The sequence below is a fragment of the Sparus aurata genome, chromosome 24 (genome assembly GCF_900880675.1).
Source record: "Sparus aurata chromosome 24, fSpaAur1.1, whole genome shotgun sequence".
NCBI lineage: Eukaryota > Metazoa > Chordata > Actinopteri > Spariformes > Sparidae > Sparus > Sparus aurata.
In genome coordinates this window covers 3,730,591-3,749,422 of record NC_044210.1, presented here as the reverse complement: position 1 = coordinate 3,749,422, position 18,832 = coordinate 3,730,591, and the positions used below count along the sequence as shown (strand labels likewise).

The window sequence follows — 18,832 nt, the reverse complement described above, 5'->3', positions numbered from 1 at the left end:
GTTTTTTCGTTTTTGGTAATAAGGAGACCAGGGGGAGATTTGTGTGCACAAATCATCTAACTCTTTCCTCCACTATCATAAATAGAATCCAAAGGCTCTGGGTTTGATCCATAATTGAACTACAGAGTTCAACTATTGCCCACCAAGCCCTGTAACAGTCAAAACCAGGTCCCACCGAGATTTGAACTCGGATCGCTGGATTCAGAGTCCAGAGTGCTAACCATTACACCATGGAACCTCTGAAGAGCACCCATGGACTGCCATGCAACGTGATTTTCCGTCTTTCTCGTCTGCTACAAAGAAGGCTTGCAGCAGTAGAAAAGTTAGCAAAAATGCTAACTTTAGCAAAGAAGCTAACGTTACGCGCTAACTTACTTTACTTGGTTGGCTGACTGGTCACAGTCGAGAGCAGCTGTGGGAAATGCCACCGTTAGCCATTGTTCCCAAGGAAATGCCACAAACAATTAATACTGGAGACAACGGCAAACTGGCAAGTTAACACTTCACAGCTTGAGATTCTTGACCCACTGGCCATTCACATACAAAGTCAAGCGTTGGGACCGTGATTGACCGCTATTAATTGCGGCGGGACCCAAGCTCCAACAAGAAGTCAATTTGAGAAAGACAAACAAGACCATTCTTTGCTCAGGAAAAGAAGTGTGCATACAGAAATGAATCATGGTGCACATTCTACAGGAGTTATGTCAGAAACTGCCAACATGCATGATGCCGACTTTTTTCAGCAATTACGTCCTTAGAACAAACGGTTCCGCTGAAAAAACATTGCATGTCAGAAGTGGGATTCGAACCCACGCCTCCAGGGGAGACTGCGACCTGAACGCAGCGCCTTAGACCGCTCGGCCATCCTGACGTAGAAACTATTGTTTTTTCAGGGGAAATTGCGAAACGCATGCGCAGATGGCACAGTACATCTGCCATCATGTAATACATTGCAGCAACTCTGCTTTCACATGTCAATGCTCAACTATTACAGTATTGCAGCCTCATCCAGTAAAGAGCTGCATTGACAATACATGCAGGCACGAATTCCTGGTGGACTCATTCGTAGTCTACTTAACTTCTTTCTACGCGTCCGTGACGGAGTTCAGACACCCAGCTCCCGGCGCGTCTACGTTCTGAACCAAGGCAACCAGGGCCTCCCCACCAGGCCGTAAAAACTGAAAAATCCTTTCAGATGAGACTTGAAACCTCATCAGGATCCTCGTCAACCCCACCGGTGGCGCAGATCCCACTCGAGGATCAGCTTTTCAGCCCACGTTAGCCAGGCGAACCGTCCCAACGGCATTCCAGGCAGTAGAAAGCCACAGAAATGCTCACACAAAGCACTTCGTCCGAACGGCTGTTGATTCGCGCCACCAGTGGCAGTGTGCTGGACCTTCGACGACATCCAGACGCAGCAAATTAACTGAAACCTCACGTTTGTGGTGAGAAGGAGAGGGAGACCAGGAGGAGATTTGTGTGCACACAATCATCTAACTCTTTCCTCCACTATCATATGTGGATTCCAAAGTCTCTGGGCTTGATTGGACGACAGACAACAGCTGGTCGTATCGGGACTTACGTACCTGGAATAACTGTGTTGCCACCTGCTCGTTCTTACAGCCTGAATGCCCACCAAGCCCTGTAACAGTCAAAACCAGGTCCCACCGAGATTTGAACTCGGATCGCTGGATTCAGAGTCCAGAGTGCTAACCATTACACCATGGAACCTCTGAAGAGCACCCATGGACTGCCATGCAACGTGATTTTCCGTCTTTCTCGTCTGCTACAAAGAAGGCTTGCAGCAATGCTAACTTTAGCAAAGAAGCTAACGTTACGCGCTAACTTACTTTACTTGGTTGGCTGACTGGTCACAGTCGAGAGCAGCTGTGGGAAATGCCACCGTTAGCCATTGTTCCCAAGGAAATGCCACAAACAATTAATCCGGCATCAAATAGGGCTACTGGAGACAACGGCAAACTGGCAAGTTAACACTTCACAGCTTGAGATTCTTGACCCACTGGCCATTCACATACAAAGTCAAGCGTTGGGACCGTGATTGACCGCTATTAATTGCGGCGGGACCCAAGCTCCAACAAGAAGTCAATTTGAGAAAGACAAACAAGACCATTCTTTGCTCAGGAAAAGAAGTGTGCATACAGAAATGAATCATGGTGCACATTCTACAGGAGTTATGTCAGAAACTGCCAACATGCATGATGCCGACTTTTTTCAGCAATTACGTCCTTAGAACAAACGGTTCCGCTGAAAAAACACTGCATGTCAGAAGTGGGATTCGAACCCACGCCTCCAGGGGAGACTGCGACCTGAACGCAGCGCCTTAGACCGCTCGGCCATCCTGACGTAGAAACTATTGTTTTTTCAGGGGAAATTGCGAAACGCATGCGCAGATGGCACAGTACATCTGCCATCATGTAATACATTGCAGCAACTCTGCTTTCACATGTCAATGCTCAACTATTACAGTATTGCAGCCTCATCCAGTAAAGAGCTGCATTGACAATACATGCAGGCACGAATTCCTGGTGGACTCATTCGTAGTCTACTTAACTTCTTTCTACGCGTCCGTGACGGAGTTCAGACACCCAGCTCCCGGCGCGTCTACGTTCTGAACCAAGGCAACCAGGGCCTCCCCACCAGGCCGTAAAAACTGAAAAATCCTTTCAGATGAGACTTGAAACCTCATCAGGATCCTCGTCAACCCCACCGGTGGCGCAGATCCCACTCGAGGATCAGCTTTTCAGCCCACGTTAGCCAGGCGAACCGTCCCAACGGCATTCCAGGCAGTAGAAAGCCACAGAAACGCTCACACAAAGCACTTCGTCCGAACGGCTGTTGATTCGCGCCACCAGTGGCAGTGTGCTGGACCTTCGACGACATCCAGACGCAGCAAATTAACTGAAACCTCACGTTTGTGGTGAGAAGGAGAGGGAGACCAGGAGGAGATTTGTGTGCACAAATCATCTAACTCTTTCCTCCACTATCATATGTGGATTCCAAAGTCTCTGGGCTTGATTGGACGACAGACAACAGCTGGTCGTATCGGGACTTACGTACCTGGAATAACTGTGTTGCCACCTGCTCGTTCTTACAGCCTGAATGCCCACCAAGCCCTGTAACAGTCAAAACCAGGTCCCACCGAGATTTGAACTCGGATCGCTGGATTCAGAGTCCAGAGTGCTAACCATTACACCATGGAACCTCTGAAGAGCACCCATGGACTGCCATGCAACGTGATTTTCCGTCTTTCTCGTCTGCTACAAAGAAGGCTTGCAGCAATGCTAACTTTAGCAAAGAAGCTAACGTTACGCGCTAACTTACTTTACTTGGTTGGCTGACTGGTCACAGTCGAGAGCAGCTGTGGGAAATGCCACCGTTAGCCATTGTTCCCAAGGAAATGCCACAAACAATTAATCCGGCATCAAATAGGGCTACTGGAGACAACGGCAAACTGGCAAGTTAACACTTCACAGCTTGAGATTCTTGACCCACTGGCCATTCACATACAAAGTCAAGCGTTGGGACCGTGATTGACCGCTATTAATTGCGGCGGGACCCAAGCTCCAACAAGAAGTCAATTTGAGAAAGACAAACAAGACCATTCTTTGCTCAGGAAAAGAAGTGTGCATACAGAAATGAATCATGGTGCACATTCTACAGGAGTTATGTCAGAAACTGCCAACATGCATGATGCCGACTTTTTTCAGCAATTACGTCCTTAGAACAAACGGTTCCGCTGAAAAAACACTGCATGTCAGAAGTGGGATTCGAACCCACGCCTCCAGGGGAGACTGCGACCTGAACGCCTGCAGCCACCGGAGCCACCGTTCAACATTATGAAATGTTGGAGGATGACGGCCAATCAAATCCGCGGCTCCAACATTCACCCACCAATCGCCTTCGTCCAGCTCCAACATTTGACCAATCACGACGGAGAAATGTTGAACGGAGCCGAGCGTAAGCCGAGTGAAGCCGAGACGATTTGCGGTAACAGTTGGCGTTTTTGAAACGGAGTTTGAGGCGAGTGACCACAGAAATCGGACGACAAGTGAAACGGCGAGTATTTACACATTTGTCACACTGCTGTACACATTAACACTTCATATAGACAAGTAATTTCACCTGTTGTGTTAAATTATATGTCTGACATTTTGCTTTTTGTCGCGTTTGCTAACATTCATGTTACCGATGAATGAATGTTCGCTTTGCTAGCTTGAATTTGCCTCTTAAGCTCATTCACAAGACTAATTCTAGTGTTTTTAATGTGATAAACGCTCGTTTTCATCGCTGGAGATATACTTTAATTGTGTCCATTTAGTGTAAAACAATCAAAGTCGTACGTTGTTTGTCAAGGCAGGTTCACTGTCAGGGTGGGGGGTCCTAACGTTAGTGGTATCCTGAACTCACAGTGTCGTGGGATTTTTAAAACTTCTGGGAAGCTGACTCGTTAAAACTTGTTTCTGTTTTAATGAGATTATTCAAACTGTAAAGGTATAAACTTTCTAATTCATGATATTTCCCGCAACGTACCTGAATGAATACATATTTATGATATAAATCAGGTTAATTCTTCAGCTACAAACACAGATGCATCAGACCCTAGTTGGCTTTGGTTGTCATGGTCTAGCTCTCATGTTCCAGTATTCACGTTGTTTTTATTCATTTAAAAAGTATTCATGCATTTATGTGAACAAAGGCAACATCTTCCAAGTCCCACAAGGCGATGGCGGACTCAGAGTGGATGTCCCGCCTGAGGAAGTTTGCCAGCAGTGGCGTCTGGCCTGCAGGTGAAGGAAACAGGCCAGCCCCCAGGCAGAAGAAGTGGTTTGCCCTCTATCAGATGGTATGAGTATATTCACTATATACAGTATATTGTATACATTGTTATTTACTCTCACAATACATTTAACTCATCATGATTTGTATAAAATGCAATAAAGGCCATGTTCCTATGAGTTAATAAACATGTCATGAACAAACAATTTATATTAGATCTGTGTAACTACACAAATGAAAATCAGTCATTTAATCTGTGGTAGATTCAATCAAATGTGCAACTGTAATTTTTAGATCGAGAAATGTCCAATGCAGAGACCAGGACAGAGGTCTTTGTTTGGTCAAGCAAGGCAGTGTGTGTGTCATTTTCACACGCAGAAGGTAACACTGGTCAATTTAATACTCAAGTTGTGTGTGTGTATTAGTACACAAGCTAATTTGTGATTTCATATACTTTGCCATGTCCAGGGCTCTGTGGGGACACAGAGTGCAGCAGCAGCAGCAGCAGGTCCCATCCAGGGCATTGTGGGGACACAGAGCGCAGCAGCAGCAGCAGGTCCCGTCCAGGGCATTGTGGGGACACAGAGCGCAGCAGCAGCAGCAGGTCCCGTCCAGGGCATTGTGGGGCCACAGAGTGCAGCAGCAGCAGGTCCCATCCAGGGCTCTGTGGGGACACAGAGTGCAGCAGCAGGCCAGCAGGGTGCAGCCGTGGGACAAGTGACAGCCGGCCATAAACAGCGACCATTATTGAGTTTGTCAATGGTATTTGTAAAACTCATAACTTGATGATGAATATTTGACATTTTCTTCACTAAATGATAGTTAGACAACGAAGTCCTCTCATGACACCGGCTTTTGCTTTATTTCCTTTCAGTTTACCAAGCCAAGATTTGGTGGTGCTCATGTTGCTGCTGCAAAGCCAAATCTGAGCAGAGCCAGAAAAGCAACAGAGGTAAATGGAGATCACATTGAAAGTGTTCAATTTGAAGTTTGTTTGTACAAGTTACTTAGATGGAATTCTTTACAGACCCAAGTCACCAGCCCCACTAAAGGAAGCACCAGTTCCCCAGCCAGCATTGCTGTCTCAGTAAGTAACAATATAACTCAGTTTCAAACACAGTTAAAGTATATGTATTTCTGTCTATATTTTTCTCAAGATTATTTAGACTATTAAAAAAGAAACACTCAAATCAGAAATGACACCTGAAAGCTAAATAATAGTGTTTCATGTAGAGTAGCTATATGAAATAACAAGGTAATTTTAATGTTGTTAATAATATGAATTTTAATCTTTTCCATGCCTTTACAGTCTCCAGACCCTGTGACAGATGCTCCAGGTCCTGTGCCTGTCCTCAGTACCACAGCAGTGTGTGCCACCATCACAGTAAGTAGTATAACATTTAATATCATTCTGTGTAGAGCATAATCAGTCTTCTACCAGTACTACGTGTGTTTATGCATTGTGTGGTTTTTTTTATCACTAAGGCTGCGCAACCAAGGACAGAGACGTCACCTCAGCTGCCCCGTTTGTGGTCAGAAGGTTTGCCACCTGAAGACCACAAATGGATAGAGAAATATGTTTTGAAGGTGAGGCCCAGGGGAAAACTGGAGCTTCAAAACAACTTGAAGCTCTGGTACTATCCACCGCAGCCAAGTTCCCTCTACCACCAGGCTCCTGCTCCAGACCGCTTTTTCGCCCACCCACTTCTTGTCTGGATGCCCTACAAGTTGTGGAAGGTGAAGGTGGTCTGTCCCAACCCTGCCTGTGAACGCCACCAGCTCACAGGGGCGGGACTGCACAAGAGGGCACATCGGGTCCTGGACGTGGACAGGATGTACAACATGGTGACAGAGACTCTAACCTGCACCAAATGTAGAGCCAACCACGTGTCTTGGAGTCAGACTGTCCTAAAACAACTGGACTTGGCACACAGATCGGAATTTCGGGTCATCCTCACACAAAAGTGAGTAACATCTCCTTACTCTCTTGATTTGTCAAATAGAATTATGTAAAACATTTTTACTGATGCATCTGTCTGTGACCAAGGTATGCTTGTGACATCCGGGTGATCCGACTTCTGCGGGAGAGAGGCCTGGGGAACAGTCCTACGCGGGTTTTGAAGCAACTCGGGGAGAACCACCCAGAGGAATGGCTTCAACGTGCGACACGGTATACCACAGAGTGTTTGGACTTCCTCCAGCGGCCCGGACTGCTGCCCATGGCGTTCCCTGAGCCTCCAGAGCCTGCTGTGGTGCCCAGCTGTAAGTGGCTCCTCTCTGTTTACAGCCAGGACATCCTGACGAGGCTGGAGGACATCAAGGCCAGGATCACTTCCACCTATGGCAGCATATTAAAGATGGATTCCACTAAAAAGGTTAAACAATCTTCTTTTCTTCAAAAAATAGGCTACATATTGTGTTATATATATATATATATATATATATATATATATATATATATATATATATATATATATATACGTATATATATATATATATATATATATATAACATACATGCCTGTTTTTCTGTATTTCTGAATCATGTTGACATAGACCCTATACATTTTGTGTGCTTCAGATCATCAAGAAGCTTGCCGGAGCTGCCAAGGGCACAGCACTCTGGCTCGCCTCAGTGGGAAATGAGTATGGGCAGATACTAATGAGTGTGCTGACCGCTCAGGAGGGAGCTGGCCTGGACATGATGGCAGCGGATCTGGTCAAGCGATACCAGCAGGCAGGTGTGGATCCCCCTGTCATCCTGTATGTGGACTGTGGCTGCTGTGCTGAGTCGGTGGAGACCAAGCTGAAGGTCAGATTCAGCTGGTGGCCAGACCTGACAGTAAGGCTGGATATCTGGCACTTCATGCGCCGACTTGCCCTGGGATGCACAACAGATGCTCATCAGCTGTACCCAGCTTTCATGTCACGCTTATCAATGTGTGTGTTTGAGTGGGATGCAGCTGATTTAGCTCTGTTGCGTGAAGCTAAAAAACAGCAGCTTCAGTCACAGGGCCGGCCTTGTCTCACCGATGATAACATCAGCAGACAACTGTCCAGGGAGGAGCTGACTCTCCACTGCCGGAGGAGGACCCGTGGTGAGGAGACCACCACGAAGCTGCTGGAGGAGCTGCTGCAGGGGCTGATGGGTAGTGGTGGGAACGACTCCCTTGGAGTTCCGCTGTTTGACAGGGAGAGGATGCAGCACATCTGGCATGTCCAGAAAAAGCACATAAAGTGCATCCAGGACCTGCCAGGTGTTGCTCTATACACTAAAACAGGGGAGCTCACAAAGGGAGGTTTGCGGCTACCAGTGTACAGATGTGCCAGAGGCTCGACATCTTTGGAGTCCTTTCATCTCCTCCTCAACCGCTTCATACCAGGTTTGTGTCTTTCAGACATGTTGGTTCATGTGCTGTATAATCCAAGAGTATTTCATAATTTAATATTTGATAATGTCCTTCTAGGGACCAGTGCCAACAGCCTGAATTTTCAGGCATACCTGCTGGAGGGACTCCATAGGTGAAACCAGGACCGTGGTAGTGCTGCCCTGTCTACCGCACCGTCACCTTTACGCTGCTACTCGGGTGACCTGCTTCACTGCGCAAACAAAAACTTCGAGAAGCTGTTTGGCAAGAAGGTGGCACCAGAGTTCTGTCTGCCCTCACGTTACACTGGTAAGCATTTGTGAACACAGTTGTATTCCACTCGGTTTTAAAATCCTTTATTAACACTGTAAAATATTCACTTTACTTCAATTATTTCAGGAGAGCTCATAGGGCTGCAGTATCTGTTTCGGCAGACTGGTCAGGCACTGCAGGATATGCACCCTGACTCAGAGGAGACTGCTGACTTAATTGAACAGCATGAGGATGAAGAGGAAACAGATGAGGGCTTCGCTGACATCTCAGACGACCCCACGGTGCTTGTCCCGGAGGTCCCTAAGGCTGCAGCGTCTGTCACTCCTGGTCCCTCATCCAGTCTGATGTCCACCATCTCCACATCTGGCATGGCTCCTGGGACATCTACCCTGAGCCTGGGCACATCCTCTGCTGTTTTCAGCTCATCCACCATAGCTACTGGTATGGTTGAACTATTCAAAATACTAGTGAAATTGCAATATGACCAAGTGCAAAGACATAACAGCAATAAAATGAAGTAGCACAGTGCTGCAGAGATGCCTGGTCTACAAATCATGTTCCCCAGATGTAAGAGAATATGTTCATTTGCTACAGACCCCAACAAATGTCGCATCATCATAATAATAATAGTTTTTTGCAGTGAAAATTAAAACTGTGATGCTATAATATCTATACAAAATAATCTTGTTCTGATTTTTCTTAACATTTCCTGCAGCCCTACCTCCTGGCACTTCTTCCATGGACTCTGGCACATCCATCATGCCCTCTTCTTCGTCCGCTGAGGCTGGAGTGGATATGTAGGCGGAAGACGAAGATATGGTAAGTGTGTGTATGTTCAATTTCGAATATGTAGGTGTATAGATATGAGCCCAACTCTTACATATACACACTTAGACACAGTAGGGGAGACTGGGGATGGTTGTAACACTTTTTGTCTCAGCTCCTATAACTTGCAGAATGTTTGCGGACGGTAGGACACTCAAATTTTAAACCAAGGTCCTCTTGTTTGTCTACTACAAATAGCAGTGTTGTTCACTTCTGCAACTACATCACAAAATTCATTATTTGATGTCAAATGTAAGGAGTGCCATTGTTACAACCTACCCCACTACCAGGGTATGTTATAACACAACCTGGGGTCAATTGTAACAGTAAGATTGAATAACTAAAAACTGAGACCACGCCACAAAATATGCATCAATATAAGTTTATTGTGCATGTGCCGACACTAAAGCATCTTCCTGTCCTTCACTAAGAAAACACATTTCTCATCACTAATGGCTAAATGAAAAACACTGTCATTGGTGTGGATCCTAACATTAGAAGAGCTTTCTTAAAGATTTTTTTGTGATAATACCTATGAATGTTATAGAAATAAAAATGGAAACCTTCAGCAGGAGGTCAGAAGCTCATAGTGCACGTAAAATCACAAGAAGATGTATGACAATTAGTAAAACAACAAACATGCACACTGTGTCTGTCAGAGGGATCAGAGTCACAGTGGTGACAAGTGTATGTAGGTTTTTCAGGTGTGCAGGTTTTTCGTGGGCCTAGAACTTGCAATTTACACTTTTCTTTGGGTTTGGAATTTGTTGCGCATCAAAGACTTTTTGACTGCTGTGATCGCCCACACTGGGCAGCTATCCAGAGTAGTGTAGATAAAATATGTGCATTGTGATTCAGGGATGTTACAACCATCCCCACCCCTGTCAGACATTGTTTAGCTCGCTGTATCAGCATGGTTGTTTGAAATTAGCATAGATGAAATGACTCATATTTTACATAAGAACCTGCTCTTTAAAGTAATATAAGTTACCTAAATTAAACATCAACAGTATAAGTAGGAATCAAAATTTAGACTTGGTCCAAAAAATTACTTTGTTACCTGAAAATGTATGTTTTGGCTCTAAAATCTGCATACTTCTCCTTACAGCCATGCAAATTCAATATACGAAATACTCTTATGTTATCCCTTAATGGTGAAAGTAATGCTGTTACAACTATCCCTTTGTTTCAACCATCCCCGGTCTCCCCTCCATATGCACACACTCTGGATGATGTGTACTTTAACTAAACTATGAAGGTTGTAAGGTTTGCTATTTTCTTATTTGCACAGGCTGTTGATGACCAGAATATTCCTGGATACCAGCACGTGGACAGACTGGCTGAGTATCTGGTGAAGCTCCGGGAGCAGACCTCTCTCTATCTCACCAACCAGCAGAGCAGTGCAATTGTAGCACCGTGGGATAAGCTGGATGAAGGTGACAAGCAGCGGGTGATTTATGCTGCACGACACCAGGAGAGACTTTTGAGTGGACGCATCAGGACACCGAAGAAGCCCTCACAAACTCCTGCCGTGGAGAGCACCACCCACTGCATGTTAGGTGCAAGTAGTGCACCTGCTCAGTGGCCTAACTGCTGTCGGTTGGTGGAGAACATTTTTATTAGGCTCTGTGATCTCCATCAAGGCCCAGTGAGGAAAGGCAAGGGAGCTGACTCAAGGTGATCCTTAATTCTCAGGGACTACCACAAAATCAGGCAGCTTGCTGTTGGCAACTCACTGGTGATGCAGGGATCAGAGATTCAGCTGGTAGAGGTGAACCAGAACACCCTCATCCAGTGGCACAACAGCAGGCAGAGGAGGCAGGAGCTCTCTGTGCTTCTTCAGGGTTCTGTGTTGCCTTCAGCCCTCCCTGAGTCTGAGGAGCCTCTTCAGGAGGCAAGAGCACTTCCTGCTGAGCCCAGGTCAGCTCAACAGGAGCACCAGTACCAGCTGCCGGAGAGCACAGCAGGTCAGGCACAACAGAGGCCGACAGCCTCTAGTCGCCCCATCATGCCAAAGGCACCAGTCAAGAGGTTTGTGCTTGTCACGCCCCCAGCACCTCAGATCGCCACAGCAACAGGACAAATTATTTCTCATTTTGTCCCAGTGGTGCTTCCTGCAGCGGTTCAGGGCACCAACCCACCAAGAACTGAGCCCAACACCACAGCAGAGTCTGGAGCTAAACCAAAGAGGCCCTATAGGCGAACAGTGGAGGCAAACACCTGTAAAAGGTGTGGCCAGTTCCGCACGGCGGACACTGGACACAGCCAGTACCGTGGCAGAGTGTATTGCCCTGCTTTTGATATGCTCACCAAACAGCAGTGGTTGGAGGAAATGAGGAAGAAATTCTCGAAATAGCTTGTAATATATTGTAAATAAATAATCCTTGTAAATAATAGTTCAATTGTAAATAGTTTTACATATTTTTTGTTTTAGTATTAATACATTATCCTGTTTGCTGTGAATAGTTGTATGATAAGTCAATATTTCTACATTTGAAGGAAAGTTACATATATTGTAAATAGTTGATAATGGTAATTCACAATTGTATAGTAAAGTTTAGTTTAGCTTAGTTGTTACTTAAATGTTTATTGAAGTATCTATCTAAAATCTTTTTTTCTCTAGTTTGTTTGTTGTATTTGTTGCACTTTTCATGGTCTGAAGCGCCCAAGCTGGGGAACACCCCCATCTCCAGCAGTAATGTCCAAATAAGGCAACGTGCGTCACAGAGCGACTCCCTTCCACAGTTCGTGGGTTCGAATCCAGGCCGCGGTGTGTCAAAAACACTTGAATGCATTAAAAGTTTACAACTTGTGTTCAGGCAGCTAGAAATGCCTTATAAATGTGCAAGATGGTCACTTTTTCCTTTTCCTCTTCCCCCTTCTCCCCTCTTCTTCCCCGTCTTTGATGGCCGATTGTTCCCCAGCTGGCCAACCTGACGTAAAAACTGTTGTTTTTTCAGGGGAAATTGCGAAACGCGTGTGCAAATGGCACAGTACAACTGCCATCATGTAATACATTGCAGCAACTCTGCTTTCACATGTCAATGCTCAACTATTACAGTATTGCAGCCTCATCCAGTAAAGAGCTGCATTGACAATACATGCAGGCACTAATTCCTGGTGGACTCATTCGTAGTTTACTTAACTTCTTTCTACGCGTCCGTGACGGAGTTCAGACACCCAGCTCCCGGCGCGTCTACGTTCTGAACCAAGGCAACCAGGGCCTCCCCACCACACCGTAAAAACTGAAAAATCCTTTCAGATGAGACTTGAAACCTCATCAGGATCCTCGTCAACCCCACCGGTGGCGCAGATCCCACTCGAGGATCAGCTTTTCAGCCCACGTTAGCCAGGCGAACCGTCCCAACGGCATTTCACCCATGGACTGCCATGCAACGTGATTTTCCGTCTTTCTCGTCTGCTACAAAGAAGGCATGCAGCAGTAGAAAAGTTAGCAAAAATGCTAACTTTAGCAAAGAAGCTAACGTTACGCGCTAACTTACTTTACTTGGTTGGCTGACTGGTCACAGTCGAGAGCAGCTGTGGGAAATGCCACAAACAATTAATCCGGCATCAAATAGGGCTACTGGAGACAACGGCAAACTGGCAAGTTAACACTTCACTGCTTGAGATGAGATGATGATGTTGTGTTCAATGACCTTGGTCATGGCCCGGAAAGACAGATACACGCCCCGGGGGCATTTAATTGCACATTTGAAATAATTTTTCCTAAATGTACGTATGTATTCATGGATTGCCTCATGGGCTGGACCAAACAGTGTCGCGGGCCGTATACGGTCCGAAGGCCGGAGGTTCCCCACCCATGGTCTACACGATGAAACCATGGCCTGTAACACTGTTGATCATTAACTCTTACATACATACATTGCTTTTACATTCATGAAGAGCAGCCTTCAGATCCTTGCTAGCTAGCCGCTGCTTTGCTAGCGGCTAGCTAGCGGCTAGCTACACGGCCCATCAGGATTGCCACCCGTCCCGTTTTTCCCAGAATTGTTCTCTTTTTTCATCAGCTGTCCCGGGAAAACATAAATCTCTCCCGGGACACAATTTGTCCCGTTTTTGTGGGGAAAATGTAAAACCTTAATTTGGTTCCCTTCGTTCTGTAGTCTAGAAAGGTTCCCATCAAAGACACAGGGATTAAAGTTCTCCGTCGCTACGACGGATTTCCGTCATTCAAACTTCACTGAGGCGATTTATGAGATCGATGTAGATCGGAGGAGAACAAGTGTTGGCTGATATTACTGACAGATTGTCACACTCTACAGCCAATGGTATCGTTAACAGCCTATGCGCGCCTGACCAATGACAGTGTAGTGACCCACACAGGGCGGGATCTAAACACGGAGCAGCGCTAACGTTCAGCTGCTTAGCTAGCAAGGACTCGTCGCGCTGCTACGTTATCAATTAGTTTTTGAGTTTAGTCAACACGTGAGAACTCGTCTGACAGGGAGAGTCACCTGTTGTGTGCTACATGTGTGAAATAACAACTATCTGGACTTTGTCTGCAGTGTATCTGTGTAAACGGCTTCATTCAGCGTCCCTCCCCTCTGGCACCGTGAGTTACCATGGTTACAGGAACGCCCTGAAACTTTATAATAATCAACAAGACGTTTTTGGTTAGTTTGACTGTACAAAATCATGAATGTAGCCTGATTGTAGCTCAATGCTGAAATCTTGTATTATAACATATAGAACAAATGTAAAGCCTTAGAGCTTCTTTGATTATTAACAGTATGTTAGTGATGACAGAAAGGTGATAACTCGCCATCAGACTGACAAGTCTGCAAATGTTGCTGTTTGTATGATGTATTTTCCTGTTAAATGATAAGAGGCTCACTTTAAACAGTATTAATAATAATAATGATAATAATAATAATAATAATAATAATAATAATAATAATAATTAATGATAATGATGATGAGAAGAAGAAAGTAGTATAAAAATAGCGTACTGAAAAGTTCTGTAGATGGTTGATTATTTGAAAGAGTAAAACTTGAAAGAAGCTTGGTAAAAAAAAAAAAAAGGCACAGTTTGATTTCATAGATTGAAAATAACATTGAAAAGACAAAAAACATTTTAAGTGTGAATAGAACAGCGGTTCAGATCAATCTCTGGTAAAACACTGTTGGTAACATATTTAAACTTGATGTCTGCATTAGAGAACAGGGTGTGAGGTGAGGCTGTAAATCTTATCTTATTCTTTTAGCGCGTGTCAAGTAACGTGCCATGTAACATGTTTCACAAATTACAAGTTTGGAATATGACTTGGCCACAGCTCGAAAAAACATTCAGTCAAAAGATTTTTTTTGCTTTAATCCGTGAAAATGTCTCTGTGTTCTTCCCATTTACAGTCTACCTCTCTATCTGAAATGTGAGAGAGATGACGGACAAGGAAGGAGATGGAGCTAATACATGCAAGCCACCAGCGCGAAAAAAACTGATATACTATTTACAATCCTGACTGGGCGAAACTTTCGGAGTTTGAATGGGTACGGCCGATCCAGGGGGACACATTTTCCGCCATATGTGTTTTGTGTCCGGCGAAAATCTCTAAAATCACAATGAAAATCCGCGCAAAAACAAAAAAGCATAAAGTGTCGTATCAAACAAATGAAAACATGCAGCCATCGCCACTTTTATGCAATCAGCATCAGGGGTGCGTGCGTGTGTGTGCGCATCCTCATCCCAAGAGTTCATAGTAATTCGGATCAGATTGCAAAACATACATTTTTCCAGTTGTGTTAATACATCAAATTGGTTGTTATTGTCTTTATGAATAAATGTATTAACACATGATTAAATTACTGTGTGTCTGTCCTCCTGTTGACATTTAGGCCCCCGCAACATTTGGTCAAGTGTCCCTTTTTTACACAAATCCAAGGTGGCAACCTTAGGCGACGGACCGGACGCATTGGCACGTCCAAAACCAGACTGAGGGTAAATAATGTCCGCCACGCTTTTTCGCGAACATTGCCGTCACGTTTGCTTTGTGTCTGGTGCAGGAAGAAACGGTAATAATGGGCTTTTGTCACGAAAGTGTCAAAGCAACAAGTTTGGTTGTTGAGGAACAGGAAGTTGTGGGAGGGACCTAGGCGAATGATTGACCTGCAACGACGGTCGGTGTAGAGACAGCGATATTGAGAGTTGAGAGATTTGTGACATTTAGCGTGTTTGGAGTGTATAGTTAGTGTGTTATGTAGTGTTTGGTGTAGTGTGTTTAGTGTGTAGTGGAGTCGGTTTTTTGTTTAATGAGTCAGAACAATGAGGAGAAGCTGAAAGTGGAGCAGGCAGTGCAGCTCTTAATTCAGCTGGAAGGAGCTCAGGCAGACCTGAGCATTGCCTGCATTTAAATGTAAATAGTTACATATAACTTCGTAAATGTTTAAAATGTATGCACAAATTTAGCAAACAACAATTTATATTTGCATTATAAGTTAAAAAAAAAAAAAAAAAAGGTTTGTTAAACATATTTGTGGTTTTCACAGTAAAAAAATCTAACTTTTCTACTCGGATTTTATGTTTTTTTTTTGTGATTTTAGGTCCATTGTGTTAATACAGTAAGTCAAAATAAAAAAATAACTGTACAGTCACACATGTGAGGTTGTGCTGAAAATAATGACACCAAGTAAATAGTTTTTAAGGTGAAATATAATGGCAAAATCAAAAAAAGTCAAAAACGGCCAATTTTACCCTGGAATATCGGATTTCACAACAAACCTAAATATCCGCCCCACCTTCAAACACAGCCTCATTTGGCCATCCATGAAAAAGCTTCTTTTCTTACGGGCACTGCACTAGTTATCTCAAATCAAATCCAATGACGACAGTAGTTAGTCATGTCAACAAACGACAGTAGTTGCTTTTTTGCTCGTGGTGGTAGCCTGCTGGTCAGAAGTTTCAATCTCTCAGGAGACATCAGTCTCTCATCACATGACCCAGATAGGTGACCTCACGCTGACAATACTGCAATTTCTGCAGTCATGGTCACACTTGCTAATCTTGTGCAAATCTCCAGTTTTTCAGGTCGGTTTGGTTTTGGAATGGGCTAAATCAGGTTGTTGCACTGACTTCGTGTCTCTAGTAACACACCTTGATTCAAGAGGGACTGAATTACACCCTCAATTTCTGCAATTAATCTGTGTGGCAAATGGCATTGTCTGATCATTGGCAGCTTAGCCATTAACTTTGAGTATCACATTATGCGGCAAAGCAGATGTCACACATTCCACCTGGTTCTTATGTTTAGCCCACAGAATAGCAGGTACATCAGAAAGGTCCGACTGATCTTGTGTGTTTAGGTACAGATAGCAAACACTTTTGTACTCATCTGTAGGATTGACTGCAGCAACACAACAGCAATATAATACATGTCTCATGGCAGACATCAATGACACACAAGAGGGTGATGTTTAGGTGATGCTCTTAATGTGTGGCACCATGAAAATGTCAGTCATATTAAACTCTGACAAAGTCCAGAACATACATTCACAGACAGACTGCTAACACTGCAGTGCTTGAAACGTTTTGTTGTCCGAGTTAAAAACAGTCTGGAGTACAATGCATGGTGGCATGTAGCTTACATAACGAATCTCTTCCCATCAAATTTAAAGAACAAGTCTAAGTCTAATGAGACTGTTAGTAAAGACTGAACAAGGTGATCTGCACCTGAAAACCTAAAGCAGTATGATCTGATTAGCAATAATGTGAGTTTTAGCTCAGAGGTGTCTGTTTCACTGCATTCTGTCCCTGAGCACCGCTTTGTGAGGATCCATCTGGCTCCCTCTGTTTCCTTTCTCCCTCCACGAGGATAGTGACCTCAATGCACCAATCATTAGTCCTGTGATGAATTAAAATCATGTCTTTCTGGATTAGCAGCTTACATGTCAGTATGTTGACAGTTTTTGTAAATGCGTTTTCCTATACTGGGGAACTGTCAAGCTGAGACAGCGTCTTTACTTAGATTTCTGTCAGAAATCAGTCCTAAAGCTTAGAAAGACAAGTTGCAACTTATTTCACACAATCAGTGCGCTATTATACTAATTATACATGGTGATGGTGAAGTGATGAGGACGTCTGGTGGAGGATCTTGGCTACAGTTCCATCATTGGGTGGGTCGCCACCACTGTTCCAATCCTGGTCTTCAGTTTAGCGGCAAGATGAGAGCTGTTCCTACACATCCAGAAGCCTGCAACAACTGGACTCTAAATGTCCTCATATATTCATACCTACCACACCACCCACTGATTCACATCAAACTCATGTCATTTAAACTAATACTTGGACACCCCATCCATTCCAGAGGGATGGCAATGGCCTGTTGTCAATAGGGACACAAGAAGACATAGAGGGGAAAACTGGCACCACAAAGAGTCAGGTGACCCCAAAAAAAGATGACATCAATAGAGCAGTTGATCAAGGAATATAACAAAAAACACACACTAGTTTAAACAAAAGGATTAGATACTACTTTTGAATACTTTTATTCCAGGGTTTGATGCTGTTGAACTTGATTTCTTTTAATGGGTGTTGTTGTATTTTTCTATTTACTGTGACAGAATTATGAGGTCAAATGAAGTGGGTTTTTTTGTTGTTGTTGTTGTCAATGGTTTCATTTTATTGGCATTTCGAATGCAATTCCCAAAAATGCTGTGTTGACATTTGTGTGAAATGGGAGGAATGTAGGAACTCAATCATTTTGAACTCAGAAATGAATATATGGGAGAGAACAGATCAGAATGTGAGAGGAGAGGAAAGGCATGATCACCACAAACATCAGAGGGTCATTGTTTTGGGAAGAAGTGATTTACGATTAAAGTGATCAAAGTATGTAACCCGTATTCTGAAAAATAGATTTAAAAAATTAATAAAATAATTTATAAATCTCATAAACTAAGCAGGGTCAGCCCTAGTTTAGTTAGCTTTAGGCAACTAAAAACTTGTAAACTTGTTTTATTTTTAAAAAAAGCATAAAATAATCTTTTACAACATTATGTGCTTTCTCAAAGTCACAAAGCTAGTCACCAGCACTTGCTTTGTCAGTAGTAGTACAGGCATTTTATGAGAAAAAAGGGGCAAACTTCACACAAATTGCAACAGAATATCTGACAAATGTTTATTACTCATAAAAGTCTCCTCTATAACATATAAAAAGTGGTGGAAAATAATTTTCAAAGGTGTTTCTTAACCATTCCCTTGTACCACTTTTTTTGCTTCCGAAAATAATATTTTAAAGCAACATCACTATATACTATATACTTGTATGCAAGGCAACATAAATTTGCCCTAATCCATATAAATGTTTGATTAATTCATTGATTGATTGAACATAAATTTAAAAGAAAATTATTTAAATATCACTTAAAATAGCACTTTTCTGTTACTTTCAAAATACTTCCAGATTGGCGCAACATAAATGTTGGCACTGATGAACATAAACTTATACATGTTAACTTGAACTTGAACTTTAACAGTTATCTGGCTCATCTCCATCATCTTCATCATCATCACATGCAGCCTGAGATGAATTTGCACACCACGATCCTTTACAG

The 18,832-nt window shown here is 43.7% G+C and overlaps 1 protein-coding gene and 5 non-coding genes across 6 annotated transcripts; 1 reads left to right on the top strand and 5 right to left on the bottom strand.

Moving 5' to 3' along the window:
- Positions 1-166: 166 nt before the first annotated feature.
- On the bottom strand, positions 167-238 carry trnaq-cug (transfer RNA glutamine (anticodon CUG)). The gene has a single exon. It is a non-coding gene; the product is annotated as a tRNA-Gln (tRNA).
- A 550-nt stretch (positions 239-788) lies between these two features.
- trnal-cag (transfer RNA leucine (anticodon CAG)) lies at positions 789-871 on the bottom strand. Its single transcript has one exon. It is a non-coding gene; the product is annotated as a tRNA-Leu (tRNA).
- Positions 872-1,659: 788 nt separating this feature from the next.
- Positions 1,660-1,731, bottom strand: trnaq-cug (transfer RNA glutamine (anticodon CUG)). The gene has a single exon. It is a non-coding gene; the product is annotated as a tRNA-Gln (tRNA).
- A 550-nt stretch (positions 1,732-2,281) lies between these two features.
- Positions 2,282-2,364, bottom strand: trnal-cag (transfer RNA leucine (anticodon CAG)). Its single transcript has one exon. It is a non-coding gene; the product is annotated as a tRNA-Leu (tRNA).
- Positions 2,365-3,151: 787 nt separating this feature from the next.
- trnaq-cug (transfer RNA glutamine (anticodon CUG)) lies at positions 3,152-3,223 on the bottom strand. The gene has a single exon. It is a non-coding gene; the product is annotated as a tRNA-Gln (tRNA).
- Positions 3,224-4,719: 1,496 nt separating this feature from the next.
- Positions 4,720-11,789, top strand: LOC115577368 (uncharacterized). Its single transcript, XM_030410407.1, has 13 exons — positions 4,720-4,864; positions 5,092-5,178; positions 5,266-5,559; positions 5,672-5,749; positions 5,825-5,884; positions 6,107-6,181; positions 6,283-6,761; positions 6,845-7,172; positions 7,378-8,179; positions 8,264-8,473; positions 8,564-8,878; positions 9,153-9,256; positions 10,554-11,789. The coding sequence occupies exons 1-10, from the start codon at positions 4,745-4,747 to the stop codon at positions 8,320-8,322; spliced, it is 2,382 nt and encodes a 793-aa protein (XP_030266267.1). The 5' UTR covers positions 4,720-4,744; the 3' UTR covers positions 8,323-8,473; positions 8,564-8,878; positions 9,153-9,256; positions 10,554-11,789.
- The last annotated feature ends 7,043 nt before the right edge of the window (positions 11,790-18,832 follow it).

Bases quoted from the DNA above. Each gene is read 5' to 3' on its own strand.
- LOC115577368 (XM_030410407.1), top strand. From the start codon at position 4,745: ATGGCGGACTCAGAGTGGATGTCCCGCCTGAGGAAGTTTGCCAGCAGT. The intron at 5,560-5,671 runs GTATTTGTAAAA...ATTTCCTTTCAG, and splicing joins CATTATTGAGTTTGTCAATG to TTTACCAAGCCAAGATTTGG. The intron at 5,885-6,106 runs GTAAGTAACAAT...ATGCCTTTACAG, and splicing joins CAGCCAGCATTGCTGTCTCA to TCTCCAGACCCTGTGACAGA.